The sequence below is a fragment of the Dryobates pubescens genome, chromosome 2, assembly GCF_014839835.1.
Source record: "Dryobates pubescens isolate bDryPub1 chromosome 2, bDryPub1.pri, whole genome shotgun sequence".
Taxonomy (NCBI): domain Eukaryota; kingdom Metazoa; phylum Chordata; class Aves; order Piciformes; family Picidae; genus Dryobates; species Dryobates pubescens.
In genome coordinates, this window is record NC_071613.1 from 31,262,722 (window position 1) to 31,290,257 (window position 27,536).

The window sequence follows — 27,536 nt, forward strand, 5'->3', positions numbered from 1 at the left end:
AGCAAATGATCTGCAAACTTTGATTAGCATAAAATATTCAGTATATGTGATAATAGAAATGTGTTCATTTTCTCAACACTGATGAAAAAACCTGCAAGTGTAGTACAGAGCCTTTTTAGCATCCCTTATGTAGAAACAAATAAATAAAATTCAGGCTTCTGTTTGAGTAATCTCTTTAGAAATATGTACAAAACTTGTGTCCAGCATTGGCAAACAATTGGCAGTGCGAGAGCAATCTGTCCTAAACATCTTGTCCTTTACCACGTTTTTCCCTATTCTAAGCATCCTTCCTTACTCAGGATCCATCCTTAATATTTCCTGTATCCATGCTAACCATTGTCTAGCCTCTAATGAGGTCCATAACAAGCCAGGAGAAGGCAGGCTGTACAGAATTTTGGAGGAATACACAACACCAAGCAACACCGGCACAGTTGAGTGTGCTTAATTGACTTAACAGCAGTGAGTTACAAACATGGAGTGAAAAAGAGAAGCTAGACCAGAGAACTAGTGAGGCAGGAGCAAATATAGTCCTGGTACAAGAAGCTGAAAGAGCCCTACAAAAGCTACAGAGACCTTAACTCAGTAAAAACATCATTTATGTGGTGAGGACTTCAGCTCAGCTTCCAGATGAGCCTTTCTTTGCTTTTATAAGCAAGACTAACACAATAGTCATAGACTCTACTTGGCCAGAACATGGCCACCTTGCATGGAGATCAGGGGAACTGATCATACTTTGCAGTGGGAAAATGAGTCACAAGATTCTTCAGTGCCACCTAATCTACAGTAGCCACAGCTCCTCATTTTTTCTGTTTAACCCAGTTAGCTTCCCCGTTTTCTCTGCCAGCCAAAATGTCAGGTAGGATCTGTTTTCCATGTTGTCAGCCTTTGTGCTATGGTGCAGAATTAATGCTGAAGTCTCTACCAAACTGGTGTTTTATCTCCACGATTTGTGAGGTCTGTGGGTGAAAATTCCACTTCAGCCTAGTGTACAGGTTTACTTTATATTGGAAAAGCCAGTCTGGGATTGAATGAAATACTACCTACTTGAGCAGAGAGGCTAAGTCCACAGAGGGAAAACAGGAAATAGCTGGACCTCAAATATGTGAATCAAAGGGAATAAAGGCTACAAGTAATAAGGCAAAATTCATGAAGAAAAGATAGAAACAAACAAGGAAAGGTACACAAGGAGAACAGAACCAGAATAGCAGTGAGAAACAGGGATATGACTACATCTTGACTATTTTTGTACAATACACTTGGCAAACTGTTAATTGCTGCTAAGTTGTTAAATATTCCTCTGTACTGGAGTATTGATCCAGAATTTTATTAGTGCACTGGGACTACATACATTATAAAGTTCCAAACTGTGTGATAGCCTGGCCTAAGATTTAAGAGTACTTTATAACATCACTTCACCTACTTCCAGTTTATTTTGGTACTCCTTATTTCAACTGTAACAAGCTTAGGATTTGTAAGTGTTAGCTACCTTGTAGTTGCTAAAGCAAGAAATTTTGACATTTTTTCAAGTGTAGGTTCTCTGTTTAGCTCCTCTCTTGTATGTTGGTGTTATGAAACCATTTCCTATCTTGAAAACACTTGAAAACAATAAGCAAGTATAACAGGGGCTTTAGGAACTGCAAACAATCTTCAGTAGATAAGTTTCCCCTTTTTTTGCATCTCAAATGTCATGGTTGCCTATCTTCAAAGATCCTACACATGAGAAGAGTACAGAACATAAAGGCTCCTCTATCTGGATTTCTCACTGTTTGAGTTCCTAAAATTTCTGTTTGTTTTTAAATCTTGTGTCCTTCTGAGAAGCACAGAACTCTGCTGTGAATAGACTGTCTTTATTCACAGAAATCAGAAAGAGACATTGCAACTTCCATCCTGCCAGTTATTGGTTTTGATTCAATATGATAATAACAATCTAAGTTCATATTTAGATATTCAGATCCTAGAACGGTTATAGCTGTAGGAAAAAATTAGTGGGCAAAAAAACCATTATGATTTCACATAAAATTAAGACCACAGAGGTTATTGGTTAATTAAGTTTCTTTGACAAGTTGTTTACAGCCTGTAACTATCCAGAAAGCTCTAGCTCTTGCACATTTTACAGACCATTTTTAGAGACATAATTGCAGATGCCAAGAAGCTGTAATTTTCTGTTCTGTTCTCAATACTTGGGTTAGTTGCATGTAACTGTGCTGAGTGCTACCTCAACATTGCAACGGAATTCCTCCAGTCAGTTCCCTATCAAAGAGGGCTAAGTGTGCCTGTCAGTGGTTGTGACTGTTTATAACCCCTGTATCCCCAGTCCTGAAAACTGTTATGAACGTGAACCTGACATCAGTCATGACAGCAGGCTATTCACTTCTTTACAGTTAAGCACAGGGTGAAGTCATAGTCTGACCAAGAACTCATTACCTTAAATATTATGTAGAAGTAACTCCAATCTTTATCATGATTTTTGTTCTAGGCAGCTGAGCTGGTAACTAGCGAGTTCTTTGAACAAGGAGACAGAGAAAGATCTGAACTCAAACTCACCCCTTCTGTAAGTTTTTATCGCTTCTGAAATAGTTGGTGCCTTGGATAGGATAAGAAATAATCCTTTGGTTCATTCAAAGTAACTATATATTTTGAATGTAAAAAAAATCTTGGAATAAATACAAGCTCTGATCAACAAGGACAAGCTTTTTAAGCCAGATATATAAAAGCTCTTCAGTCAACTCTGCCACTTTTGCATTGAGCACTTTCCCCCATTTTCTGTACCTATTCCCAAAGTTAAGCTGTCTTGTTAATTTTCTAAATAAAAGGTAATGGTTTTAATACACAGTAGTCAACTAAAAAAATCACCTATTACTTATGGAAATCAAAATTGACATATTTGCTTTTAGCTGCAACAGTCTGTGTTGTTTGGTATATCAAATGCTGGAAAGCATTTCTATAGGTATACAACTAAGTATACCACTGTTATTGAAGTGATAAATTGGTATCAAGTGGAATGTAGGCAGATGGATATAAAGTGTCAAACAAGAACTAAGAGAAAAAGGTTTATAAAGTTTTTCAGTGAATGGTTTTAAGAGAAAGCCTTATCCAGATCAAATACTTCAAAATGTTGACAAGCCATTATCTGGATGCAACAAGATAAGAAGATGAAAGTATTCTAAAGAATTTTACTTACAAGCCATTCAAAAATATGCTATGCTTCCATAAGTAAAAAGACCATTTCAGTGTTCTCACTTCAATAATACTCACACATGAGCCTCTGGTAATGTAACAAAGTCCATAAAGTTAAAAAGGTTGTAGTAAACAATGCTCAGATACCAAAAAAAATGGCTTTTCACTTTGTGTACTGTCAGAGGTTGGGACATTAATGGGTTTCTTCCCTATAGTAATTCTTTGTGTACAGCTTAGAAAAAATGGTAGCTATAGTCCAGTGGAAGCCTGATCAGTCAGTCATGGCATTCATGACCCTGAGATCAAATCTAGGCCTGAATAACTGCAAGTACCATTCCATATAATACAGATACAAGTGCTGTTCCTGCCTTGTATATCAAATTTATAATGAGTGCTTCTCATTCTAATGAGAAGTAATTTTATTTCAACACACACATTAACGTTATTGTCTTCAAGTAGGGATGAATTTCAGTGCAAATGTCCCAGGTCCAACAACCATAAGAATTATTGTAAGGCATGTTGTTATATCTCCATTTTGGACATACTGTAGACATGGTAGAAATGCAGAGAAAGACAAAACCCAAAGCTTTCTGTTGGACTCATATCTTCTGAAAGTTTTCCTTCAACAGCCTATACAGTTGGGGGAAAGAAGAGTGTATTGCTATAAATATCTTCAGTATTTCCTCCATCATAGCAGTTCTCTCACACTTTCTTTGGGCTCTATAGACTGTACCAAGAAATACAGTCATCTGTGAGCCACATGCAAGATGATTTGAAGCTGTATAGCTTGAAGGAAGATTTTTCTCTCTGTTTGGTCCTTCACAATTTTAAAAAATCAATTAAAGTGGTGTATTAAGTGTTTTGTACTGGGAGCATCATCAGTTCTAACAGTTGATGGCTAAGAGACACAATCATGTAGAGTTTTACCACATTAATGAGGAAATTTTAAATGAGAGCAAATGCTGATGTATTTCATTACATATTGCTGTGACAAGCCACCTAGATAGATACCGCTGCTAGTTAGATAGGAATGTTGTTATTCAGCAAGGTAATGTGATACTCTTTTATCTTACAGCTCAAGGTTGTTGTGGGGTTTTTTCTTGCATTGTGCTTATAACAAGATGAAAATAACAGGAAATTTCAAAATTATTTAAATAGGAAATACAGAATTTTCCAAAATCAAACCCAAGATTCTAACTCAAAATCACGGGCTCCTTGAATCTTACTTCCTGGTCTGTTTAGGTACCTGTGTATGTCAGAAGGAGCAGGCTATAACTAGAAGAATTCAACCAGACATTTCATGTTATGTGATATGTATAGCCTGGAATTTCTAGAAGATACAGAAAGAAAATAAGTTTTCTCCAGAGATGTTAGCTTTGAGGAGATGGGGCAAGAATAAGAACAGACAGAAAGATTTAAAACTTGGCATATGCAGACAGTTAAAAAAAGGCATTGGGTAAATGGTGTGGATGGGCCACAGCACACAGGCAAATTAAAGCCCTGTAGATGGAAAGCCAATGGACCCAAGTAATCCCAGGGAGAGTATGGAGTAAACAACTCATGTTCAAACTCTGCAGAACTCAGTTTCTTCCATCTCCTTTCAGCCAACAATTAAGCCTCTTAAAGTATCACCTTAAACTTCTATCAATTTGCTCTGGGGCAGTGCAGTGAGCAGTGAATGAGGCTACTTCCAGAGGATCAAATTGATATACGCTCCCCAGACGTTGGTTCCTCACCGTTTACATTCACACACATGCCAGGTTCTGCAGAAAGGGTCTGTAAGTGGGAGGGAGCCAGCCCTGATCCATCACTGCTCATTTTGCTGAGCTGGAAAACCCAGAGAAAAGGGAAATGGCTGCTCAAAGATACCTACTTTGCATGTCTACAGGAGGTTTCTTATCAGCTCAGCTCCAGCTGTGGAGCATTTATTTTACATCATAGGATTCTAAAATTCAGCCTACAAATTTCAAAACCCAACTGAAAATAAGCAGTTTATTCTTCATGCCAGACAAAGCAGTAGGAAGACTGCTGCAAAGATTGATTTTGATTTACAAAGTGTTGTGGTTGTGAGAATTTGATCATAGCTCCAAAGTGCTGGATGATATGTCTGTAAAATACTCCAGTGTAATAAAGCATGACAGTTTGTTCCCTTCTCGATTCAGGCCATTTTTGATCGGAACAGGAAAGATGAACTACCCAGGTTGCAGCTCGAGTGGATTGATAGCATCTGCATGCCATTGTATGAGGTAATTCCCTCAAGGTGATAATATCTTTAAACATAATTCCTCTCTAATTTATAAAAGCTGATAAGGAAGCTATTTTATTATATTTGAGACAAACTGATTCTCATCATGGCAAGGTGGAGAGTGCTTTGCAGAGATGCACCTGAGGGACAGCCTCAATAGGTGCTGTTGTCAAGCCCATCCAAATGCGTGTGACTCAAAGGGGAGCTCACTTCTGGCTCCTTTCCAAAGTGTTAAGGGACACTCTAGGCCAAGCCTTTAAGGTCAGTGACAAATGATTTGTGGTTTAACCTGTGTGCCATTTAACTAGGAGTTTACTCTTTTAATCATGCTTCTACACAGACTGCCTGTGTGCTTTATATAAGCTTTCAAGTACTACTTTATTAAGGCTATAGGTGACCAGAATAATGCTTCTCTCTTTTTGGATTAAGCCAGCTTCAGAATTTGTGTAACACAAGGTTCACCAATTTAACTTTTTGTCTCTTACCTGGATAGAAAGCAGAGCTACATAAGGAGTATAATAAATGGAAAATAACACTTTAGAGCCTTAACCATCAAATAACTGTGTCAGTCAGTCTTCCTTCTACTCACTGAAACCATAGAGTGTGCCTTATGCCACTAAAGACTGCTAGTTTGGCTGTTGGTATCTGAGAAAACACAAAGATGTTCTCAGTAGTTGTTTTGGGGAACTGCAACGAGTCCTCCCAGTTACCACTGCACCCTAAACTGCCTCCCATCTCCAAGCAATGATTGGGTCAGCAGTGACACAAAGCCAAGAGTTCCTGTAGTAACATTAAACTGACAAACCTGTGTCTGAATGTAGCTTCCCTACACACAAACAAAAATGGATTTGCAGTCACTTTTCATTTTATAGGCCAAATATGTCACCAGTAGCATATGAGGTAAGAGGGATGATGTGCTTTCCCTGCCCCTTTGTGGCATCTGAGGGCACCACTGTGGCAATAATGAAGTGACTGCACAGCTGCAAAGGCAGTTCCTGTTGTATGACAGGGACAGTACGTGCTTGTGTACATGGTGAGGTGGGCTACTGCTTTGCCAGTAGATCCTGCCCCTTTCTTTAGACAGTCCTTGTCATGATGAAATAAACTGAAGCTATGGCTTTCAAACAAGCAAAAGCAAGCACAGATGAAGAATAAACCCCTGTACTTTATAAAATATCAAGGTAATTTTTGACAATATAGGGGAATGGGGTGAAATTTGGATAAAAACTCTTTAAAATAATGTTGCTTTCAATATAACAGTTCATATTACACTAGAATTTGTATTATTCTAGAATTCATTATTTGTAATAACATCTGTAATCCAAAAATATACAATAAAACAGGGAGAGCTGATAATAGGCCCATCCTCGGCATGAGAAGACTACATCTGAGTACTAAAGCTCTGGTTAGTTAGCTCCATCTTAGCAGGAGATCTCTGGGGAATATATTCACATCTGATTTCCCTGCTTTCTGCTGTCTTTGCATCATGCTGTGCAGCTATTAGCCTGCTGCTCAACAACTTAAAAAAGAGACACCATCAAACCTGGAAGTCATTGCAGCACCAGCCTTAGGGGTAAACAGAAAACTTGATGTCATAGTATCACACCGCAGGAGATTCTCTCTTTAATGTGGAGCCAAGTTTTAATTTTCATATCCAGCTTAATCAAACCTCAGTGCACATGTCACATCAGCAGCGTATTCAGGCATTGTAAATCCTCTGTTTAGGGCTGGTTGAACACTACAGTTATGTCCAAGTCCTAGATTTCTCCTTTTTTTTTTTTTTTTTCCCCTTTCCAAAGACATTCTTTAAAATTCTGCCCATTAAAATATGTTGTAGGGACTGCATGTGGGGAGAGAATGGGTTACATCATTACCAATGCAACATAAAGAGGCAGAGTGGCAGATGACAAATTAGTTAAATCTTAGTGGTACTTATAGAGCTTACTAGCATTGTGTTTATTAAAAAAGTATGTTTGAAATAAACATCTGACACTCATTTTGGTACCAAAATTACAACATTGAACCACAGAGAACAAAACAAAAGCTTTTTGCTGGTTGGTTGGTTTGTTTGACATGATAGTGGGCAGATCCTAGCATCCAGAGCCCTGAAGGGAACTCTGTGGAGAATGCATGAGTCCATACCAATGCAGTTGATAGAGCAGGACCTAATGCTGTGTTCTGTGCTATTTGACAGTCACACAGAGATGGTTCCAGCAACCGGTGAATACTGGCAACTTCCATTAAAGCCAAACAGAAGATCAGCAGAGCCCTCTGAAATTTTCGTTGCTCTAAGTAGTTCCCAAAAGTAGGCTATTCTTGGCAGCTGTAGATGTCCAAGTATGCAATACAGAAGAAACTTCCAGGGCCACTGGCAGTACTATAACAAATCATACTTTAGGTGTTCTCTCCACAGTCCAAGCGTATGAGCTAGGCTACATAGTACCCATGAGGACTGTTTCATACTTCAAGCAGTATATAAACTCTGCAGAACAGTAGAAAGAGTTATGGCCTTCCTAGCCTTATTTTTTTAACTCTGTTCTGAAACATTCTTTGGGACTTGATCAGTCTTGGGATGGATTTGCCTCTGCCTGCTTCTTACACATCTGCTCTGCTCTCTGCATTTCTTTAACCTAGTTCAAGACAACCCACTTTGAGGTGCAGTTCTTCTCCCAGGTAACAGATAATGAAGTCTCCTTTATTGGAGGATGTGTGTCACGTTCCCTGCTTACCTGGCTAGGACTGTTTTCTGAGTTTGGGACCTTTTTGTGAGAAAGTTTAAAAGAGTCCATCAAATCATCAAGATCTTTGTACCTGTTTGACAGCCACTCACAATGCTGGTCCAATCCATAAGAAAGAAGGTCAGAGATATACAAAGCATGCTACATTACGAGTTAATGTGGAGCTTGAAGCTGAATGTAGATATATGATGATAGCTGGAGATATTAAAAATAATAATAACAAATTATCAGGAATTACACAAATCTAGATATTCAAGTGTCTAAATCCAAAACTGTTCTGTGTTTGCTCTCAGCACAAAGCAAGCCATAGTTCCCTTCCTCTCTCCCACATCTGCTCAATGTGGGAATCAAGCCACCTCCAATTTCAAAATATCTCTGTAATCAAATCTATTTTCTTCACACTATGGATCAAAGGTTTGTGAAGATAAAAGCTTCCCAATTTTTTGTTCATTGCTTTTTATTACACTTGGGACATTATTATGTTATTGAATTTACTTTTTTGTTACTGTAGTGATCACCGATCAGAGTATTTTTATGTGACAGTGGCTTTTTTGCCTTGAGTAGCAGAAAAAACAACCATTTACTCTGGAACTCTGATTTTAGGAGCTTTAGTTATGCTTTACTGCATCACATTTTGCTCTTCATTCTAAAATGGCAGCAAGAAAATAATTCATCAGTAGAGAAACAAGCTTATTAGAATAATTTATAAGGAAAAATGCATTTTTTTTAAACTGTAGAGCATTTCAAATCACTAATGTAGCTTCAGTGTACCATTCTCTTTTTATTTTGGTTTGGTTTTGTTATAATATTTTATAAAAGCATGTGCAACAAAACAGAGCACTATGGCTGCACTGACAGCTGTGTTCACCATCCAAAGTATTCTGTAGCTATTTGGACATACATGTTTTTGTACAAGGAAACACAAAATATTGATCATTAAGACAAACTACCTCTCTGACCCTCCAGTAAAGAGATGCTAAGGGTTTCAACTCTAACAGATTTCTCTCCTGGATTCTGTGGTTTCTGTATACCCAAGACAAGATCAGCCACAGATTTTTCCCAGCTCAGGTTAGATCTCTCTGTGGGGAGCAGTCAGAGGGGGGAGAGCAAAAATCTTATTCTTTTTAATCATTATTTTTCTCACAAACAACATCAAAGCTTCAGCGATTCACATCAGAGAAAAGATACGAAGAGAAGCCCAGCTCTGTTCACGGTATTGTTAGGCAGAGACAGTTACACTATGAATAGCAGGGCCAAAGGCCATGCACTCTGCTTCTGGGCAGATAAATACATAGTCAGGTAGTCAGTGAAAATGACAGCAGCTATTTAAATTTAAGGGAGACGTCTTTGTGGAAGATAAAGAAGCTCACAGCCTTTACATCTTATGCGTCTCTGAGATTGCCCTGCTCACCTCTACCTTGGTGCTCCATTGAACTGTTCCATTTTAGTGCTATTTTTAGTGCTATTCAAGCTTTTCTTCAGTACTGAGTGCTTTAAGCATATAATAGTATCTACAGAAGTGAATTTGCATTACGCCATGCAGGATTCTAGGGAGAATGTGTGAATAGTAGAAACATCTATGTTTAGCCTTGCAAGTACTTTAAACGTTTGAATAGAATGTGAAGGGACAGTCTTTATCATATTGTCTGATGCACTTTGAAAGAAATCTAACCACTGTCTACAAATTCAAAAGCTCTGATATGGCTACAGAAGATAATGTCTGGCCTTGTAATTAAATCTATCGTTAAAGTATGGTGATGTAGCTGCAAAAACATCTGTTCTGCTTGTAAGCATACATTAATTGCACAGAGCACCACAAATGGTAGACCTTCTACAAAGCATAGCAAAAATACACAGACATCTCCATCAATCATTACTACCTCTGTGCTCTAAGTTGTCTTGTCCAAGAATTGACTTTGACACCTGAACTGGAAGTGCATGTGTACATGTAGTGATCTGGGTGGTTTTTTTCATAAGTGTATACTTGAGATACAATTACAAAGCAGGAGATGAACTTTTGAAAATTGCTTTGCGGAGAAGGAGGAAAAGGTATGATTTAAGAATCATGATTATTCTGCTATGTCCTGATGCTGTCCTTCCTCAGTTACCACTTCCATCCCTTCCTCTCATTCCTTCCATTATAATTTTGCATAAGAACATACTGTATAAGAAATTCAGGGCTTGGACCACTCCCCTGGAAGTCCTGTTTGTCCAGAAAGGGCTCTATTTGATGGCTTAATCCTTACTCAGGCAAGACTCACTAGATGCAACCAAAACAGTGACTTTTTCCTTCAGATGTTTCTGTCCTCTTTGTACCATCAGAACTGAAAAACTTTTCAAATTACTTAATGAGGAAGAGTTTAGACATAGAAACATTTTGGAAATGGCCTGCTGTACCCACCATTCACTCATACCTGAAATGGTTGGTACAAAAGCCAGAGCACTGCTGTTGTATTTTAAGTTTGCAACTCCTCAGGGGCAGGGATAGCACCAGGTTGTGAGCTGTTCACTATGAGCAGTATATAGGCATTTCGTTAAATATGTTTATAAGTCCATGAGAAGTGTTTTAACAAAAAGAAGGACTTGGGACTAAGTTATTTGGGAATATATTTTCATAGGAAGCAATGTGATCAGCTCTCTATGATTCTCACTGAATCCACTTTTCCTTTGTAGCATGTTGAGGGAAGAGGAGGATAACTTTCAACAGATCCTGAAGTACACCATAAAGATAGATGTTGTTGGTAGGGCTTATTTCTGACATTTGATTTGAACACAGAGAATGAGAGATTATGCATCTATGCTTCCTGGGACTGCCTGGCTAACAAGCATAAGTAAGGCTGATAGGCTCAGGATGCAGTATGTGATATACCATGGAGTGAGGCTGTACATATATTGGCAGATCAACTTAGTCTCACTTTCTGTTGAAATCCAGGGGGTAATATTATACAAGGAAAAGCAGGCGCAACATATTCTGCTATGTTTGTATGAAATTTACTTCAGAGGAAACTTACTCAGGCCAAATACCAGTACTGGGGGGAGTTGGTAGCAAAGGACTACATTTGGAGTAAGGGTTTGTCCCAGAAAAAGGAGATTTTGGCACTGCACAAGGATCTTTCTGCAGCCGTGAAATAGGAGCTTAAGCAGTTTCAGCACTTTTGTTGGCTTAGTGCTTCTCTACTACTGATGAATCTAAACAAGGCCACACAGAATGAATTCTCTTCATCTTTCAGAAAACTCAGATACTACGACTGTATTACAACATCCAGTAATGGATTAAGTATCATCAAACTTTCTTACTTAACCAAGAGTCTGGGGATTTTTCAGCTACTTTTGTACTAACAGAGAGAAAAGTTGAAGAGCTAAACAAGAAAGAAAAAAAACAGGAAAATAATAAAGAGTGCTTTTATTTGCAACTCCCTTCTAAATCAGTCGCTATTTCACAGTGTAATAGGAAAGACAAACTTTCAGAGGTTTCAGGGTTTTGTCCACGAGTATCACAAACACCTTTTTGCAATGGGCACAAAGATACTTATCCTCTTTTGTTGTTTCCTGAAAGCAAGGTAGGATTAATTTTGCTTTTGGAAATTAACAGAACATTACTTCAACTCAAAATTTTTGTAATTTGGTGAGACTGATGAAACGTTGTATTACTATCAACAATTTTAGGAATTTACAGGTTTTCACAAATTGCTTAGAAGAGACAGCAGAAACAAGTACTTTTTGCTTTCAAACAAGCATACTTCCAGCTTACTTCTTAGACAGTTGTGTTATGCCAAAAGAAGTGTCAACTGAAAGTCCAGGTCATCAACAAAGATATTTTGGAGAAGACAGATAAAAGAGTGAAGTTTGACTAAAGGCTTTCAGCCTGATCTGTGAGAAAAAGTGAGTAATTTATACAATTACAATGTCTGTTGCTGTCTTATTTAGAATTATCTGCCCAGTATGTTGCAAAGGACACAGAGTCGTGTATGGAAATGTATATAAAGATCTGAGGAAGTAAATTGAAAAGTTGGCAGATAAGGTAGAAGAGACAGCCAATAGAGGGAACTCAAATTGTACAGCAAATCTGAAAGAAGATAAATGGATAATTTAACAGCCATTCAGTTTCAAGAAAGACAAAGCACAAACTACATTGCATCAGAAAAGGACTAGAAATGATGATGGATGAAACGCTCAAGTAAGTGTTTAACACAACAGAATCACAGTTGTCTGCAGAATTCCCAGCTGAGGGCAAATTCAAAGAACTAAATAAGGATATGAGACTGATATGGTTTGAAGAGTTTTTCAAAATCCATTTAATAGCAAGGCAGAAGACATTGATCAGCTGCTTGGTGAAAATGTCGAAAAGAAAGGAGTTAGAAACATTCTGTCTCTTGCCTGCTTTAAGAAGTGGAATCAAAACCATAAACAGCAGAGCCAAATAAGAAGTTGTTTATGAAACAATAACTCTTCCTCTTCTGAGCAAACCCTTGGTTTCATGAAATTATTATGAACAGATTAGTCATTTGCAACTATAGCAACACATCAGTTGAACTACTTCAGTAGATACCCAGTCCTTCACTATCACTCTTTCCCTTTGACAGCATAGAACCCTTGATATTGGTCAGAGTACATTTGGCTACCAGGAGGTCTGTACATATTTTCCTCCCTGAAGTATCTGGCACATTTTACCAGTGAAGAATCTTACTTAACAATCATCACCCTATGGTATGCATGCTTACTAACAGAAGATTGCAGCACTATATTGCTAGTGTACCATCACCAGAAATAAGCATAATGCTAATTCATAGTGGAAGAGCTGAACACTCATGCACATATTAGATCCTTTTTCAGTCACAATTTGTATCCTCCCCCACTGTTAACTATTTCTACAGGGAAGCTAAAAGCAACTCCTGTTTTCTACCAGGGAAGTTACTGGTGTATTCATTTTATCCAATTACTTTTTTAAGCACCAGAAAAAAAATTCCCTGGCACAAATGTGAAGGGATGCATTATGTACTTGATGACACTGAGCCCTCCTCAGTAAGCCCTAGAAGGAATAAACAAAATCTCCTTCAACTTTGAGGAGGTTGCAGTAACTTCCCCCTCCCCCCCCATAAACATAGCAATCTCCAAAACAGAGTAGTTTTTTTTCTGGAACATAATCAACATTTCCCTTTATCTGTATGGTAAATAATTAATTCATATACACACAGAGTCAAAGGTTAATAGAAGTTAATCCCTGTATCTTCTTTGTATCACTTTGTCTTCTATATTTAAGTTATAGAGGTAGAATTTTAACATTTTGCTTTTAATATATGATCATATATAGAGAAATACTTTTGGGTTTTAACAACAACTTCCATTAAGTATTTGTATTATAAAGATCAAATCTGTGGATGACTGCAGTACAGGTTCCCTTTTATCTGAACTAATCTGAAGTTCAAGGACTTTTAGATAGATAGTTCACCTTTGACCTGTCTATTCTCATGTGAAAGCCACTTCAGCAAAACTCAGGAGTCCAATTCAGCTTTGCTGTAACTGGTCATGACTCTCTTGACTTCAGCAATGCTTCATGTGCTTACACCAGGTCTGAATTTATCCCTGTGGTTTCTCGGTCACTAGTCCTTCCCTTCAAACTCAGAAACTGTCTACATAATAAAAGTGATTCATTAGAACCCACTGGGTTCCAATGTAGAGTGAACATTGAGACCTATAACTTTTTGATATGTGCTCAGTCATAAAAATGAATTTATATGGTGTTATTCCATAAACTCACTTTACAAATATTAGACCCGCAACCATACTTCCATGAGCTGTAATCTTGTCAAGGCTTTGTAAATTAAGCAAGGTCAGAATTGGTCAATATTTGGATGAGAATCTCCCAAGGGAAAAAGAGAAAATCAGGCCCTGCAGTGTTTGTAAGTTAGGACATACCATGCTGCCTTTTAAAACAGTTTGGTATTAGTCCTAGAATACAACATAATGTTGCATTTGCTTTAGCAGTAGTTTAGACTCCAGCCACATGTGTGCTGCATAGTGGCTGTTTCATCTAACAGCCTTTCCCATAGATGAAGGTGATGTCGCAGATGAAGTCCTTTCCCTAAACCCCATCCTTCAGTCCAAGAGGGAGATCTATCAGCAAATACCTCCCTCTCCCAAGTACACATGATGTATTGCTGAAGTGCCTTTAACCTTTTCGTTACAAGAGGAGCTTCTGTGTAAGAGGATCTATACCTTGTGAAAGTATGCAGTGGGCAGAGCAGTATATCGTCACAAAAGACACCTAAATAATTGAAGGTGGTAGGAAAATTTCAGTGCCGTGCAGTTACTTTCTGAGAAACAGCTTAGTCACACATTTGAGGTAATACATGGATGCAAAAGGGAACTGTGAACCTATCTGGCTCATCCTAATACTGGAGCATACAGCCACTAGCATGACTGCTCTTCCAGCACACTTTATCATTCTGCTATTAAGAACAGCTTCTACATTAAGAGAGATAAAAAGGGGAAGGTCAACAAACGTGCACCTGCATTGCAGTGGAAGGATTACAAGTGGGCATGGAGGTCCCAGGTGAGGAGATGGGCACTCCTGAAGACAGGGCCACCAGCATGATCACAGCCTGCCAGCTGCACCAAGGCATGCTGGAGAAAAAGGGTGTTTCTGTTTAGGTAGCAATATTCCTTGTCAGATATCTGTTAAAGACCGTGCCTCTTCCTTCTACAGCTAATAATAAATTGGGTGTTGAGAAGCTGAATATCAAATTACACAGATCACTAGCAAAGCTGGTCAAAAGAGGCATGCGTCAAAAATAGTGTCATGGAGGAGCAGTACATCAAGGGGTTCTCATGCAATAAACCTGAAAGTTAAAAGTGCAGCCAGGAGAGAGAAAACCCTGACTAGGCTACAGCCAAATAAACTTAAATAGCTTTGGAAATAAATTAGTAGTTTAATCCGGATCAGGAACAGGTGCTATGAATGTAATTCAGTAAATGGTTGAGAGCCTGCCAGAAGGAAGAGAAATGTGTTGCTTTTGAGATAATTTCCCAGAAGCTTCATAAAAGAAAATTGATTACTGGAGTTTAATAATTAAAACAGGGCCAGATATATAGTAATCAAATGAGGTTTTAATTACATCTCAAGCAGAAATAAAATGAAATTTGTGTACTTTGTATCCGAAAAATCCTACTGAAATGCTTTGGTAGCTGGAAAAAATAAAATAAAAGCTAATTTTCACAGGAATTATAGTAGTTGGTTTAATTAAAAGACTAGATCAGAATGAAAGAATCCCAGAGTGAAAGGATACTAAATAAAGAAACAGTGGTTTAAACATCAAATCAATGTCTGAATAAAGACATTTTGTAGATTAAGTGCAAAGCCTGCACTGTCAAGTATCCCTAATGAAAATTAATGCGTAACAAAATAAAGTTTCTTAAAATTACACTATATATTTTCTAAGTATTCCATAGAATTAATTGCTTGTGCTATGGTAAAAATGAATATCAAAGACATGGTTTATTCTTCTTAAATGCTCATTTTAATTTATTTCATCAAAGTTAATTTTATTAGTTAGCCATTCCTGTTATTTACTCAGTAACTTCTGTTGCAGTCAGGTTATAACACAATTGTAGTATGTACAAAGGTGTATATTTCTAAGAATGCATGCACTTACCTTTGGATTTAAATGGTGTTTACAGCTCATAAGATACAGTGATTGCAGAGGAACTATGTGTGTGCATCTTGAATCTATTCCTTATCTACTTGGGCTTCTTGTCTCTGCTATAGTCAATGCAAAGCTAATTTATCTAAGCAGCTCAAGCACTCCTGGTACTGTAGTGAAAGGGCTATCTTCTACCATAAAAGCTTGGCATATGTCTAGACCTGGAGTGACAGTGACAGTGACAGCAGTAGGTCCTGACCAGACCTCTGTATTTGCTGCCTGGCATCATGATCTTGTGGTCAGTCTCAGGAAAGGGAAAAAAAATGTTAAAAAATTACAGAGTGGATACAGACATATCTGTGCACTGCACAGCCACACCAAGACAGAGTCCACTGTCCAAATGATCTCCTCCTCTGCATTGCCTGTAGTGGGTACAGGTTGCTAGTATAGCATTTAAGGCAGGAACAGCCTGTACTCCATTTTGTGCTCCCAGATCCTGGGGTTGATGGAATGTGAGTGCAGAATGCTATCTTTGCACTTAGAGACATTTGAAATACATTGATTTTCAAACATTGGGTTTGTTTCTTAAAATCTAACACAGTTATTGGAAAAAATACTTCACAAAAACTCTTTCAAGGTTTAAGAAATACTAGCAAGCTTAACTGCCAGTGGATGGATGCTGGCTTTGCACAGAAAGGACCTGGCAAGTTACTATTCAGAGCTGAATATCTAACATGCTACCTCTAGGCATTTTATTGGCAGTGATGATGCAGGTGCTAATGATAATAGCAGTGAGCTTCTCAGGTATTTTTAGGTGTCATTAGTCTATTACTGTTCCTCTGTTTTGGACTCCACCAAATCAGGTCTGAGGAATACACAATGATCTGAAATAGAGAGCTAAAAATGGGGAACAATGAGGCACAGTGATGGGTATACTACAAATCCATGTCTATTCTATCAAATGAACGACCATCACCAGCAAGCAATGCTATGTGTGGCAGAGACTGCAGTAAAATCTGTCTCTTATCCCAGACTTGAGGTTGCAAAATTATCTGCCTGGTCTGTGCTATATTCTAAGGAAATAATTTCGAATGGATTTGCATTGAGTTCGACACAAATCAGCTTCTTGCTCAGGGTATGATTTTTCAGAAGTGCTGAGCATTCATATTTCCTACTGAAGTAAACTGAAACTGCAAGTTTTCAGCACATCTTAAAATCAGGCCATTAACCCTTAATATCATATAATAGCTCAATTAAAAATCTACCAAGACTTACTTCAGCAGCTATCCAAGCTCCCATGATTTGCAGACTAGCTATTAAAAAAAACCCCAAAAAACAGTTCTTCACTGGTGTCTTGGCTCTGGGGACCATTTAAAGTGGTTGCCGTTAACCCTGCTATTAAAAGCAAACAATGGAAATTGTCAGCTACAAAGGTACCTGCTTCCTCCTTTCTTTTCCTTATAATTTTCTGCACTTTTAGAAGAACAACTTTTGTGTCCTCCTCTGTCATTTCAATATGTTATTTTGTTGCCACCAGAGAAAGCAAAACCAACTCTGAGCAAAACCTACTTTCTAATCAAAAGAGCTGCCCTGCCCTAATGCTTGGCAGGTAACTAGTTAACCCTTTCTCCCTGTATGTGTGCTGCTGTTAATGAGGCTCTGTCTCTCTTTAATGTCGGGGTAAAACCAAGCGAAGCACTTGTGTTCTTTCCACATAAGCATTTCACACTAAAGGGGAAAAGGTAAAATAAACTTCTAGCAAAGATGTGCAAGAATTATGTAATTTTGGGGCTGATTCAAAGTCAGCTGAAACCAGATAAAAGATTCTTACTGGCTTTTGTGAGGTTTGGACTGAGTGTGTAGCAGAGGCAATTCCAGTGCCACCTAAAAAGAAAACTCTTTTTTCCCCCCTTTATTTTGAGCATATAGAAATCTATTTATTTATTCCCCAGCTTTGGAAAGCACAGTACTGTTGTGGTTTACTAATCTACTGGAAATGTGAATCTAACACTAGAGAGAATCTGAAGATTATTTCAGCTTTATCCAACTTGTCATCTAAGCAATGGATCTCCTGCTCACAGATGCCAGCAAGGAGATAGCCTCAGGCAGCAATTTTGCCTTCTCCTGCTTTTTTTTTTTTTTTTACATTTTGGTAGCTTACTTAAAGTCTTGGTTAAAATGGGTAAGATAAAGAGATCTCAGTAGGAACAAGCTTTACATATGCAGGAATTTATAGCTGTGGGCAAGGAGGGTGGGGGCATGGTGCAGATTTAACTCTTTTTTACTCTGTTACTCTCCGGACTGTCCATCGAAAGAGTGGAAATATTGTCAATATTTTTTTTCTCCCATCCTCTTTTTTTAAACATCTTCTTCCAGTGTCTAGTGAAGCTGAATGTGAAACTGAAGCCTATGCTGGACTCCGTGGCAGTAAATAGAGGTAAATGGGAGGAGATGCACCAAAAAAGACTTCCTTCTCAGGCAGCATCCTCATCCTCCTATTCCTCTATCTTTACCATGTCCCTCAAGGACATAAATTAAGCCTGCAAACACCAGTGTCACTTACAGTAAGAGCTATCTGAAAGGTTTTCATAAACGTAGGCCCATCATTTTTTTCAAGAAATGCTTTCACAGATGTACTTAATTTATTGGATCTTATTTTGATGGCAGCATAGTTTGCTCTTACTGAGAGGCTTATTTGGACTGAAAGGAAGGCCTGTGGTGAGATTGCACTGGTATCTGGAGCAGCACAGAAGACTTGGCACAAGAAGCATGAATTCAGCTCCACTACGTTTCAACTGCTGCTATAAAAATCTGTAAAAGCTGACAACAAACAGAAATACAAGAACTTACAGCTTAATAAAATTAATAACACAAAGCAGAACTGGGATGCAAGCTGGTCAATTCATATGCAAGGAGCTGCAAGAAAACAGAATAATATGTAATTACTTTGTTGTTTTGCATCCCTTCAGTACATGTTATGAATCAATTATGCCTGCTTTTGTGATGTTCCTCTCTCACCCTTCCCTCCTCTTTTATGCTTGAATGTTCCAAAAAACCTGCTTTGTATTCTAAAGAAGTATTTTTTTACAACAAAGCTTCTTAGTGATTGATCAGGGCCTTTAGAATTGCCTACCTTTGCTACATTTAAAAACAAACTTTATTATCTTTAAAAACACCAACCTGTCCCTGCTTCCCTGAGAAATTCTTATTAACAATGCAGTAAATTTCTCAGCAAGGGGAAGTTTGCATAAAGGCAAAATATTACATGGTAATTTTAGAGGTTGGGGTTTTTTTCCTTTAAAAAATACTCTTTTCAGCCCATTCATTTTTTTATACCACAGTGTCCCTTATGGAAAAGATTAATGGGCTTTAAAGAAAATAGAATACAAATAAAAGAGGAAATTTGTTGCCTTGTGCTTCAGGTTTATATTACATTGAAAGGCAGACCACAGACAAGCCTTTCTAGTATAATTTCCAGTTGAAATTACTATTTTTGAAATGGTATCAAGGAAGAATATCATCATACCGGACCTACTACCTCTTTCTTCTCTTACAGTTCTTTCAGTACAATTTGAGATACTATGATTACAGCTAGCACAGCACTAGCCAAGGCACACATGTAGACATCTATGATCAAGGTGTTCATAAAAATCTAATTGAACATGACAGGTCACAAATCCAAACATGTCTAGTTCTGTGAGATGATGCTAATATTACCTGAGGGTTGGTCTCTTTACATTAGTGCAAAGATCACTAGTGTAGCAAAACTGTGATATATGATTTGAGGGTGCTTTCTCTGCTGCATGACCGGACACAAGAGAAGTCATGTTGCAGTGCTTACCAGTTCCCATTCACAGGGAAAAAAGCCTTTGTACTCCATGAAAAATGAGGTTCTAAATATAGCATTGTCTGGCAGCAGAAATTACAGCTGAATTCAGCTTAGTTTTACACCTGTGCCAAAATCCATTCACTTCAGTGGAATTACCTTGAACTGGCACCAACGTAATGGAAATCAGAACCTGGCCCAGCTGACCAGATGCTAAAAAGAGCTGTCCTTCTTTCTAAGGAAAGTGAGTTGTTAGCACCTTTGAAAAGCTGACTACATGTGTCTGACAATCAGAGTAACAGATCTGCTGATCACTTCTTTACAAACAAACAAACCTCTGTGCTACTAATCACATGTACAGGAGAATGGCTGGAAATTTCAGTACCATTGCAAGCCAATCTCTTAGTACACAACTGAACCACATCGCTTTCTCTAGCAGAAAGAAGCAGGGAAGGATCAGAAATGCAGACTGCACAGCAGTGAATACATGCACCAAATGGAAATGTTTCTGCTATTATTTTGCCACTTCTTTCTTTCCTGAGTAAAGACATACACAGGGTAGTAAACAGCAAGCCATACAAAACTTACATGTACTTTATAGGAAAAAACAAATACCAGGAACTGACATAGTGCCGCTGGCAGGTGCAGACAGTTTTCCTGCATTTTGATATTGCATATTGCTAAGCATAACATAATTTATGGGGCGTACCCTACAGCTTTCCCCAAGGTTGAGTCTCCCCTCATTTCCTTTCCTTTTTATTGGCTTCAGTGCTCTGTTGCCCGTGGCAACACCCACTGGCAGGGATGGAGATTCAGCACCACTGCAACCTGACATACAGCTGAAGCTCTAACAATGTCAACCATCAATCAAATGACTGTTTGTAATTGCCTCCATCTATTTCTCCTGTCTTTTGGTATCTTTGCTATTGTGGGTCAAAATTCAGAAACTGCTGACTAATGTTATGGTTCTGTTCCTCCATTACAAGGAATAAAATGAGAGAGCCCAGCTAGATCTTTATCAAATTGTTCTCAAGCAAAACAAAGCAACCCCACTGAAACCAGGGGTAGTATGTCTCAGAACAGCATTTAGTCTCTGAATGTGATGTAGCCCAATCTTTAAAAACCCCACACAAACAAAAAATAATCTTATACTATTTTAACACTTAGCTTAGGAATCAGCAAAAGACTTGCATTTTTGAGAAAAAAATAGATTCTTTATAGAAGCATGCAGTACAGCAAAGACACATATTCCAAGTATTCTATATTTTAAGATGGTGGGAAACACCTTTTAGCTAGTGCTTACAAGCTCGATAGACAGAAATGGTATCTGCTTTTCATTACGTCTGATAGGGAAGCGCTTTCACAGCACTTCAGGCAGTTTTGCCAAACTCTTCTGAGATATGCACAGGAGAGATGACCATCCAGGTAATTAAGTCAGCGTTCTCTGTCTTTACCTTGTTTCCCTGCCCACTGCACACAGAGAGATCAAAACCCATTGAAATCAGCTTAGTTCTGCAAGTGTGTATAAAATACAGGTCCACAAGAGGCAAGGACAAATTAGAGGGCATGTGGAGAAGAGGATGAAGAATCCACTGTTACCCTGGACAGTGTTAGTAAAGTGCTGCTTGGCCTTTCCCTGGAGCTGCCCAACACATCTGATCTGCCTCAGCAATAGACAAGTCATCATTTATTTGCTTCAGCTGTTAGTGGTAATCTGGCCTTGAATGAGGGCTCCAGTGTTCACAATTTCAATGCTAAAATATGATTAGCACACGGACCATGCATAGGGTTACAAGGAATTCATTCTCCCCCTCCAAAGGTGCTTCAGGCTGGTTCAACAGCAATGTCTTTTTTTCTGTGTGTCCTACTGACTAGTACTAATCACAGCCTGAATTCAGTCAGGCTTCTTGTCTCATGAATTACAGGTCATGAGGTCTCACAGGAGCCAGTCAGCAGCCCTCACTTCATCAGGAGGGCTCTCGGGAGAAGACCTGGGTCTTCATCCCCATCCTCAAAGACAGTTCAAGCCACACAGTAAGTCCACTCAGGATTTCCATCTAAGAGGCAAGTTACCAAAATCAATATTTCCTCATCAATTAAAAAAAAAAAAAACAAACAAACCAACAAACACCCAAAAAAGCCACACCAAACAAACAACCACAAACCACCAACACATAGGGTAATCAGGAAGGAGCCTGACATTCAAATCCTGCTTGATTTGGAGTGGGCTTTTGAACTGCAGGTGCACTTCCCTCACCACGCTGTAGGGAATCATGAAGGTAGCTTTGTCTCCTCACTTCCCTGCCAGTGCCCCTTACACGTGCTCAAGCAAGGAGATGGGACACTCACTGGGTACGGCACATCACTCCTGAGAGATGCACAGAGCAGACAGGCTTCAGTGGAAGAGCTCAGGAGGGGCTCATATATACATCCACCTGGATTAAAGTGCTCCTCTGCAACACAACACTGTGACCCCACCCAAAACCCAAACACTGTTCAAGGCAAGGAGCACCTGGAGTAGAGGCTCTCCTGTGGTTCATACAGGAGGGTTTACCGCCTCCTGAGAACAAGATGTCCAAGAGATGTCTTTGACCATAGTAAAGTAGTAAAATCAGGCAATGCCTTTTAAAAGAGCCCCATGACTTTGCCTTTCTTCCAGCCTGGGACATATAGGCAAAACAGAATAGCTTCATAATGTGATTGAGATGTGGACATCTGCTCTGTCAAGACATGTTTTGCTGCTGCTCCAAAGCAGACTCACACTTACAAGGTGAAGCAGCACTAGCTCACACAAGTTTAAACTGGATGCCTCGTGTGGCAACTGCACATTGACCTCCCCATACAGCTCTGTTACAGCCATCCCCTGCTGTCTGCAGGGCCAGGGGTCTTGCTGAGAAGGTCATCAGTATGTTTTGTGCCCTGCAGAAAATAACCATAGAATAGACAAATGTGTTTCATTTTAGCTCAGGTATTCCTTCAGATAGTGTCCTTGGTACAGCAGCTGCATTTTTCTGGACTAGTGACCTTGCTGATCACTCCTTCTTAGAGCGCACTGCAATCTCATAACGTGCCTGTCGTTATCAACAAAGCCAGTACCAGTACTCACAATTAATTTCTGGAAACTGCAACCAGCAGTGCCTAACATAATATGTAATATTTAGATCAATTAATCCTAGTGGAAAAGTAGAAGTGTCTTAGTCTACAGGCCAAATACTTATCTTCTCTTCAAAAAATTAAAACAATTGTAGTTACTGGTAGATCATTTACACATTGGGTGAAATTTTAGAACAAGTTTGTTTCAAGGTTATGTAATACATATTAACAGATGCTTCCAACGCTTGGAGTGTTCTGGGCAGGAAAATGTAGAGCAAGGCACATCTTTGTCAAAGATTTTTAAGAGTAAAATCACATGAATGGTTTCTAACATAACAAGTTGGAGGTATAGATCAGCTGAAATGAGAGACCCAAAAATTTCCATCAGTTGAATGTGCCAGTATTGGATCACATACTGTCTATTGCTTGTTACCTTTCTTTCCTGGATTACCTTGTATTTAATTACCAATTTACAAGCATGTTGGACACTGCATCTTGTAGTTCTATGGGAAATATCATTATATGCTTTGAACCTTTGCCTATGGGAAACGACTGACACATGCACATAAATACTGAGTGTATGTTCAAATATAAGCAACTCCTATGTACTTTCAAAATCTGTAACTTAAGACTTCTGCATACTTTTCCTTTTTTGACATTTTAAGACCATTACCCTTATTGTTTTGCTTTAGTAGATCAGACAATGTTGACTCCGCTTTTGAAAGCATGTTTTTGAAATTAATATTTTGGTTTTATTGATCCCTAATAAAAAATAAATCATTTTAATGGTTTGTTGTGATTATTTTTTTATCATTATTATTTTTCTTTGAAACTACATTGTTGGGATGAATCAGAGCTGTATCTATTGATTACAGAATCACATAAATAGATGAGCAGTGAAAACACAAGTCACCAAGAGGCTCAGATACAGTTTTTGAAAGATGAGGGTGGAGTGGTTATATCTCTCCAAAGAATAGATACGTTGTTGAAGTAATTGCAGAAAAGGTGGAAATAATTTCTTCTACTTTTTGCAAGCTGCAGGAAAGCTGGCAGATTGTGCTAAGGTACTAATGTCCATCCACCCATCAGCTCTGACAAACTTCGGATCTAGATAGGTTGTAAAGGGGACGTGACAACTTCGAAATGCCAACAGCAGTTAACATATGCACTGGTGTTCCATGACTGCCTGTCAAGTTTAGGGCTTGCTTTTAAACTACCACTTATGACTGTTTAAGGGAACTACTACACATTATACACAGATTAAATGAGTTCACTCGATTACTCTTTATTCTATACAGCTGCACGAGATACCGAAATAGGAAACATTCAGTTCTAGGCGTGTTTTCAGGTGTGGGAACTCTTTGAGCCAATCTGGAATCGTAACTGAGTAGCTCGTTTCACCACTCGGGAGATAAAAGCAGGAAGGGGGGCAGAACGTGAAAGTCAAACATGGAAGACTGGGCTCTTGTCTCGGCCATCATCTCCCATTTGCACCACGGCGGCTGGACAATCCCAGACACACTGGCCGCCGCTGTTCCCTCCCTCCGCCATTTCAGAGTGCGGCGCAGGAGCAGAACGCCGCAGAAGCGGAAGGCAGGAGGGCGGCGAGGCCGCTGGCGAGCTGAGCACTGCCGCCGGTAACCCTGGCCGCCGAGCACTACAGCTCCCAGTGCACCCCGCGGCCGGCTAGGGCCGCCACTTGCTGCGCGTCCGCGCTCGCCCCGGCCACTTCCGGGAGAGCAGCCGCCCACTGCACGACTGGCCGCCCGCGTGGAGACTACTTCCGCTCCGGCAGCAGCCATTGCCATGGCAGCGAGGGTCTCGGCTTCCGCTTCCGCTCCAGCAGAGCCTGTACTGTGGCAGCGGCGATGGAGGCCGCGCCGGTGCCCGATGGGCAGTACACGGCCGTCGTCTACAGGCTGATCTGCGGCGGGCGATGCGGCGAGGCGGTGTCGTTGCTGAGCCGCGAGCTGCAGAAGAGCTGCCGTTCCCGGGGCGGTCTCTCCCTGCTGGGCTACTGCTACTATCAACTGCAGGACTTCGCTGCGGCGGCCGAGTGCTACGAGCAGCTGGTGGCGCTGCACCCCGAGCTGGACGCGTACCGGCTCTACCAGGCGCAGGCCCTTTACAAGGCCGGGCTCTACGCAGAGGCCCTGCGGGCTGCCGGCCCGCTGTTGGATGTCCCCGCCTACCAGGGCCGGGCCCTGCGCCTCCAGGCCGCTATGCACTATGCCCAAGGCGACCTATCGGCGGCTAAGAGCCTAGTAGAAGAGGTGCTCGTGGCTGCTGCAGACGGCGGGGCAGCCGAGGACCCCTCGGAGCGTGCTGACGCCGAGATCAACCTGGGCTGCCTGCTGTACCGGCAGGGGAGGCATGAAGAGGCCAGTGCCAAGTTTGCCAGCGCTATGCAAGTGCTGGGTTATTGGCCTGAGCTCTCCTACAACATGGCACTGTGCTGCTACGCAGCCAAGCAGTACGACTCTGCCCTCAAACATATCTCCGATATCATAAAGCATGGCATCCACCAGCACCCAGAGCTCAGTGTGGGCATGACCACTGAGGGCATTGATGTCCGCAGTGTAGGCAACACTCTGCTGCTGCACCGCACAGCCTTGGTGGAGGCCTTCAACCTCAAGGCAGCCATTGAGTACCAACTCCACAACCTGAAAGCAGCCCAGGAGGCACTCACAGATATGCCACCAAGGGCTGAGGAGGAGCTGGATCCAGTCACGCTGCACAATCAAGCACTAATGAACATGGACAGCCAGCCCACTGAAGGGTTTGAGAAGCTGCAGTTTCTTCTGCTGCAGAACCCCTGCCCACCAGAAACATTTGGAAACTTGCTACTCCTGTATTGCAAGCATCAGTACTATGACCTGGCGGCAGATGTGCTAGCAGAGAATGCCCATTTGACATACAAACTGCTCACACCTTACTTGTACAATTTCTTGGATGCCATTATTACTTGTCAAACTGCCCCTGAGGAGGCCTTCCACAAGCTAGATGATTCAGCGGGGACACTGGCTGAGCAGCTGAGAAAACTCTCAAAGCAGGTGCAGGAAGCAAGGCAAAACTGGGATGATGAAGCTGTAAAAAAGGCAGTTAATGAGTATGATGAGACTCTGGATAAATACGTGCCTGTTTTGATGGCTCAGGCGAAGATCTACTGGGACATGAAGAACTACACAATGGTAGAAAAGATTTTCCGCAAATCAGTGGAGTTCTGTAAGGAACATGAGGTGTGGAAGCTCAATGTGGCTCATGTGCTCTTCATGCAGGAGAACAAGTATAAAGAGGCTATTGGCCTCTATGAGCCAATAGTTAAAAAGCACTATGACAACATTCTTAATGTGAGTGCCATTGTGTTAGCTAACCTCTGTGTTTCCTACATCCTGACAAGCCAGAATGAAGATGCAGAGGAACTGATGCGGAGAATTGAGAAGGGGGAAGAGAAACTGGCCTGTGTTAATCCCGACAAAAATATCTATCATCTCTGTATTGTCAATCTAGTCATTGGTACCCTCTACTGTGTGAAGGGAAACTATGAGTTTGGTATTTCAAGGGTCATAAAAAGTCTAGAGCCGTACAACAAAAAACTCAGCACTGATACGTGGTATTATGCCAAACGGTGTTTCCTGTCCTTGCTTGAGAACATGTCCAAGCACATGATTGTGCTACGTGACAGCGTTATTCAAGAATGCATTCAGTTTCTGAAGCAGTGTGAGCTGTATGGAAGAAACATCCCAGCTGTCATTGAGCAACCACTTGAAGAGAAGAGGATGCACAGTGGGAAAAATACGGTTACCTACGAAGCCAGGCTTTTGAGGGCACTGATGTATAAGATCATTGGATGGACTGTGTAAATGATGTTCCCATACAGCAGAAAGGAGAACTTTGTATCTGTTCTTTTTGTATGCTTGTGAGGCATGGCTTACCATGGTAGTGCACAGCAGTGTGGGTTTTTCTTGATTGCTTAACTTTAAAAACTTTGTCATGTATTTTAACAACATTGAGTGGAAAATAGAATATTTACGTAAAGTTAACCTGCACCAAATAACTAGGGGCATTCTCAGTAATCTTGTCATGTGAAATACACCTTAAGATTTGTTGGCCAAGAACATAATTGCAGAATTATTGTAGAAATTTCACTTGTAAAATAATGTATCCTTTTGAAGTTTTGACCCAATTTCTTTTCATTGGTTGTTGTTTGAAAATAATTTGTTCTCCATCACTTCTAGCACAGAAATTGAAGGAAAAGAGCTGTTCTAATTCTCTGATTTGTACCTGTATGTGAAATGTTTCTTTTTGCTTTTTCCAAGGTATGTTTAATACATTACAGACTACAGCAATAGTATATTTAAACACAGAGAAAAAAATGCTTTATAATAAAAAAGCAGTCCTGCAAACATTATGATTCTCTTTTTGATAACAGTATTCTGGCAAGCTGTACACCTCATATGGGGACCAGGAATATATTCCAAGAAGGGTATGTTAGGATGATACCTTGCTTTAGGTCTACCCGTGCAGTAGAATTGTTAGGACAGCATTAACTGGCTTCAGAGACAGTCCAGTGCTGCCCCTTGGCTTCTGCCACTACCCAAGTCCCTGTACCTGTGCCATCAGAGTTGTTGCCCTGCAGACCTATTTGGTAATAAGTGCCAGCTCAATAATACAGTTCTCCCTTTGCAGCCTGGCCTGCTCCTTTAATCCAAATACCATTCTCAGAATATACCAGTCTCTGCTAAGACAGTGTGAATGTGAAAGAGAGCAGGCAGGTAATGCAGTGAGATGTCCTAGAAAGGCCTCCATAGCTCATT

General features: G+C 40.1%; 2 protein-coding genes across 4 annotated transcripts in view; both read left to right on the plus strand.

The window, feature by feature from the left end:
- The window catches only part of PDE11A (phosphodiesterase 11A), a 126,315-nt gene extending 105,536 nt beyond the window's left edge, over window positions 1-20,779 (plus strand). For 2 of the 3 annotated variants that reach the window (XM_054174135.1, XM_009906662.2), the window contains 3 exons: window positions 2,481-2,551; window positions 5,340-5,423; window positions 18,177-20,779. In XM_054174135.1, coding sequence (XP_054030110.1) covers window positions 2,481-2,551; window positions 5,340-5,423; window positions 18,177-18,338 — 317 coding nt within the window. In that variant the 3' untranslated portion in view covers window positions 18,339-20,779. The remainder of the gene's footprint in view (window positions 1-2,480; window positions 2,552-5,339; window positions 5,424-18,176) is intronic. The other variant, XM_054174149.1, reaches the window with a different exon arrangement.
- A 3,769-nt stretch (window positions 20,780-24,548) lies between these two features.
- Window positions 24,549-27,082, plus strand: IFT70B (intraflagellar transport 70B). The gene has a single exon (XM_009906663.2). The coding sequence runs from the start codon at window positions 24,588-24,590 to the stop codon at window positions 26,580-26,582; it is 1,995 nt and encodes a 664-aa protein (XP_009904965.2). The 5' UTR covers window positions 24,549-24,587; the 3' UTR covers window positions 26,583-27,082.
- Window positions 27,083-27,536: the final 454 nt, after the last annotated feature.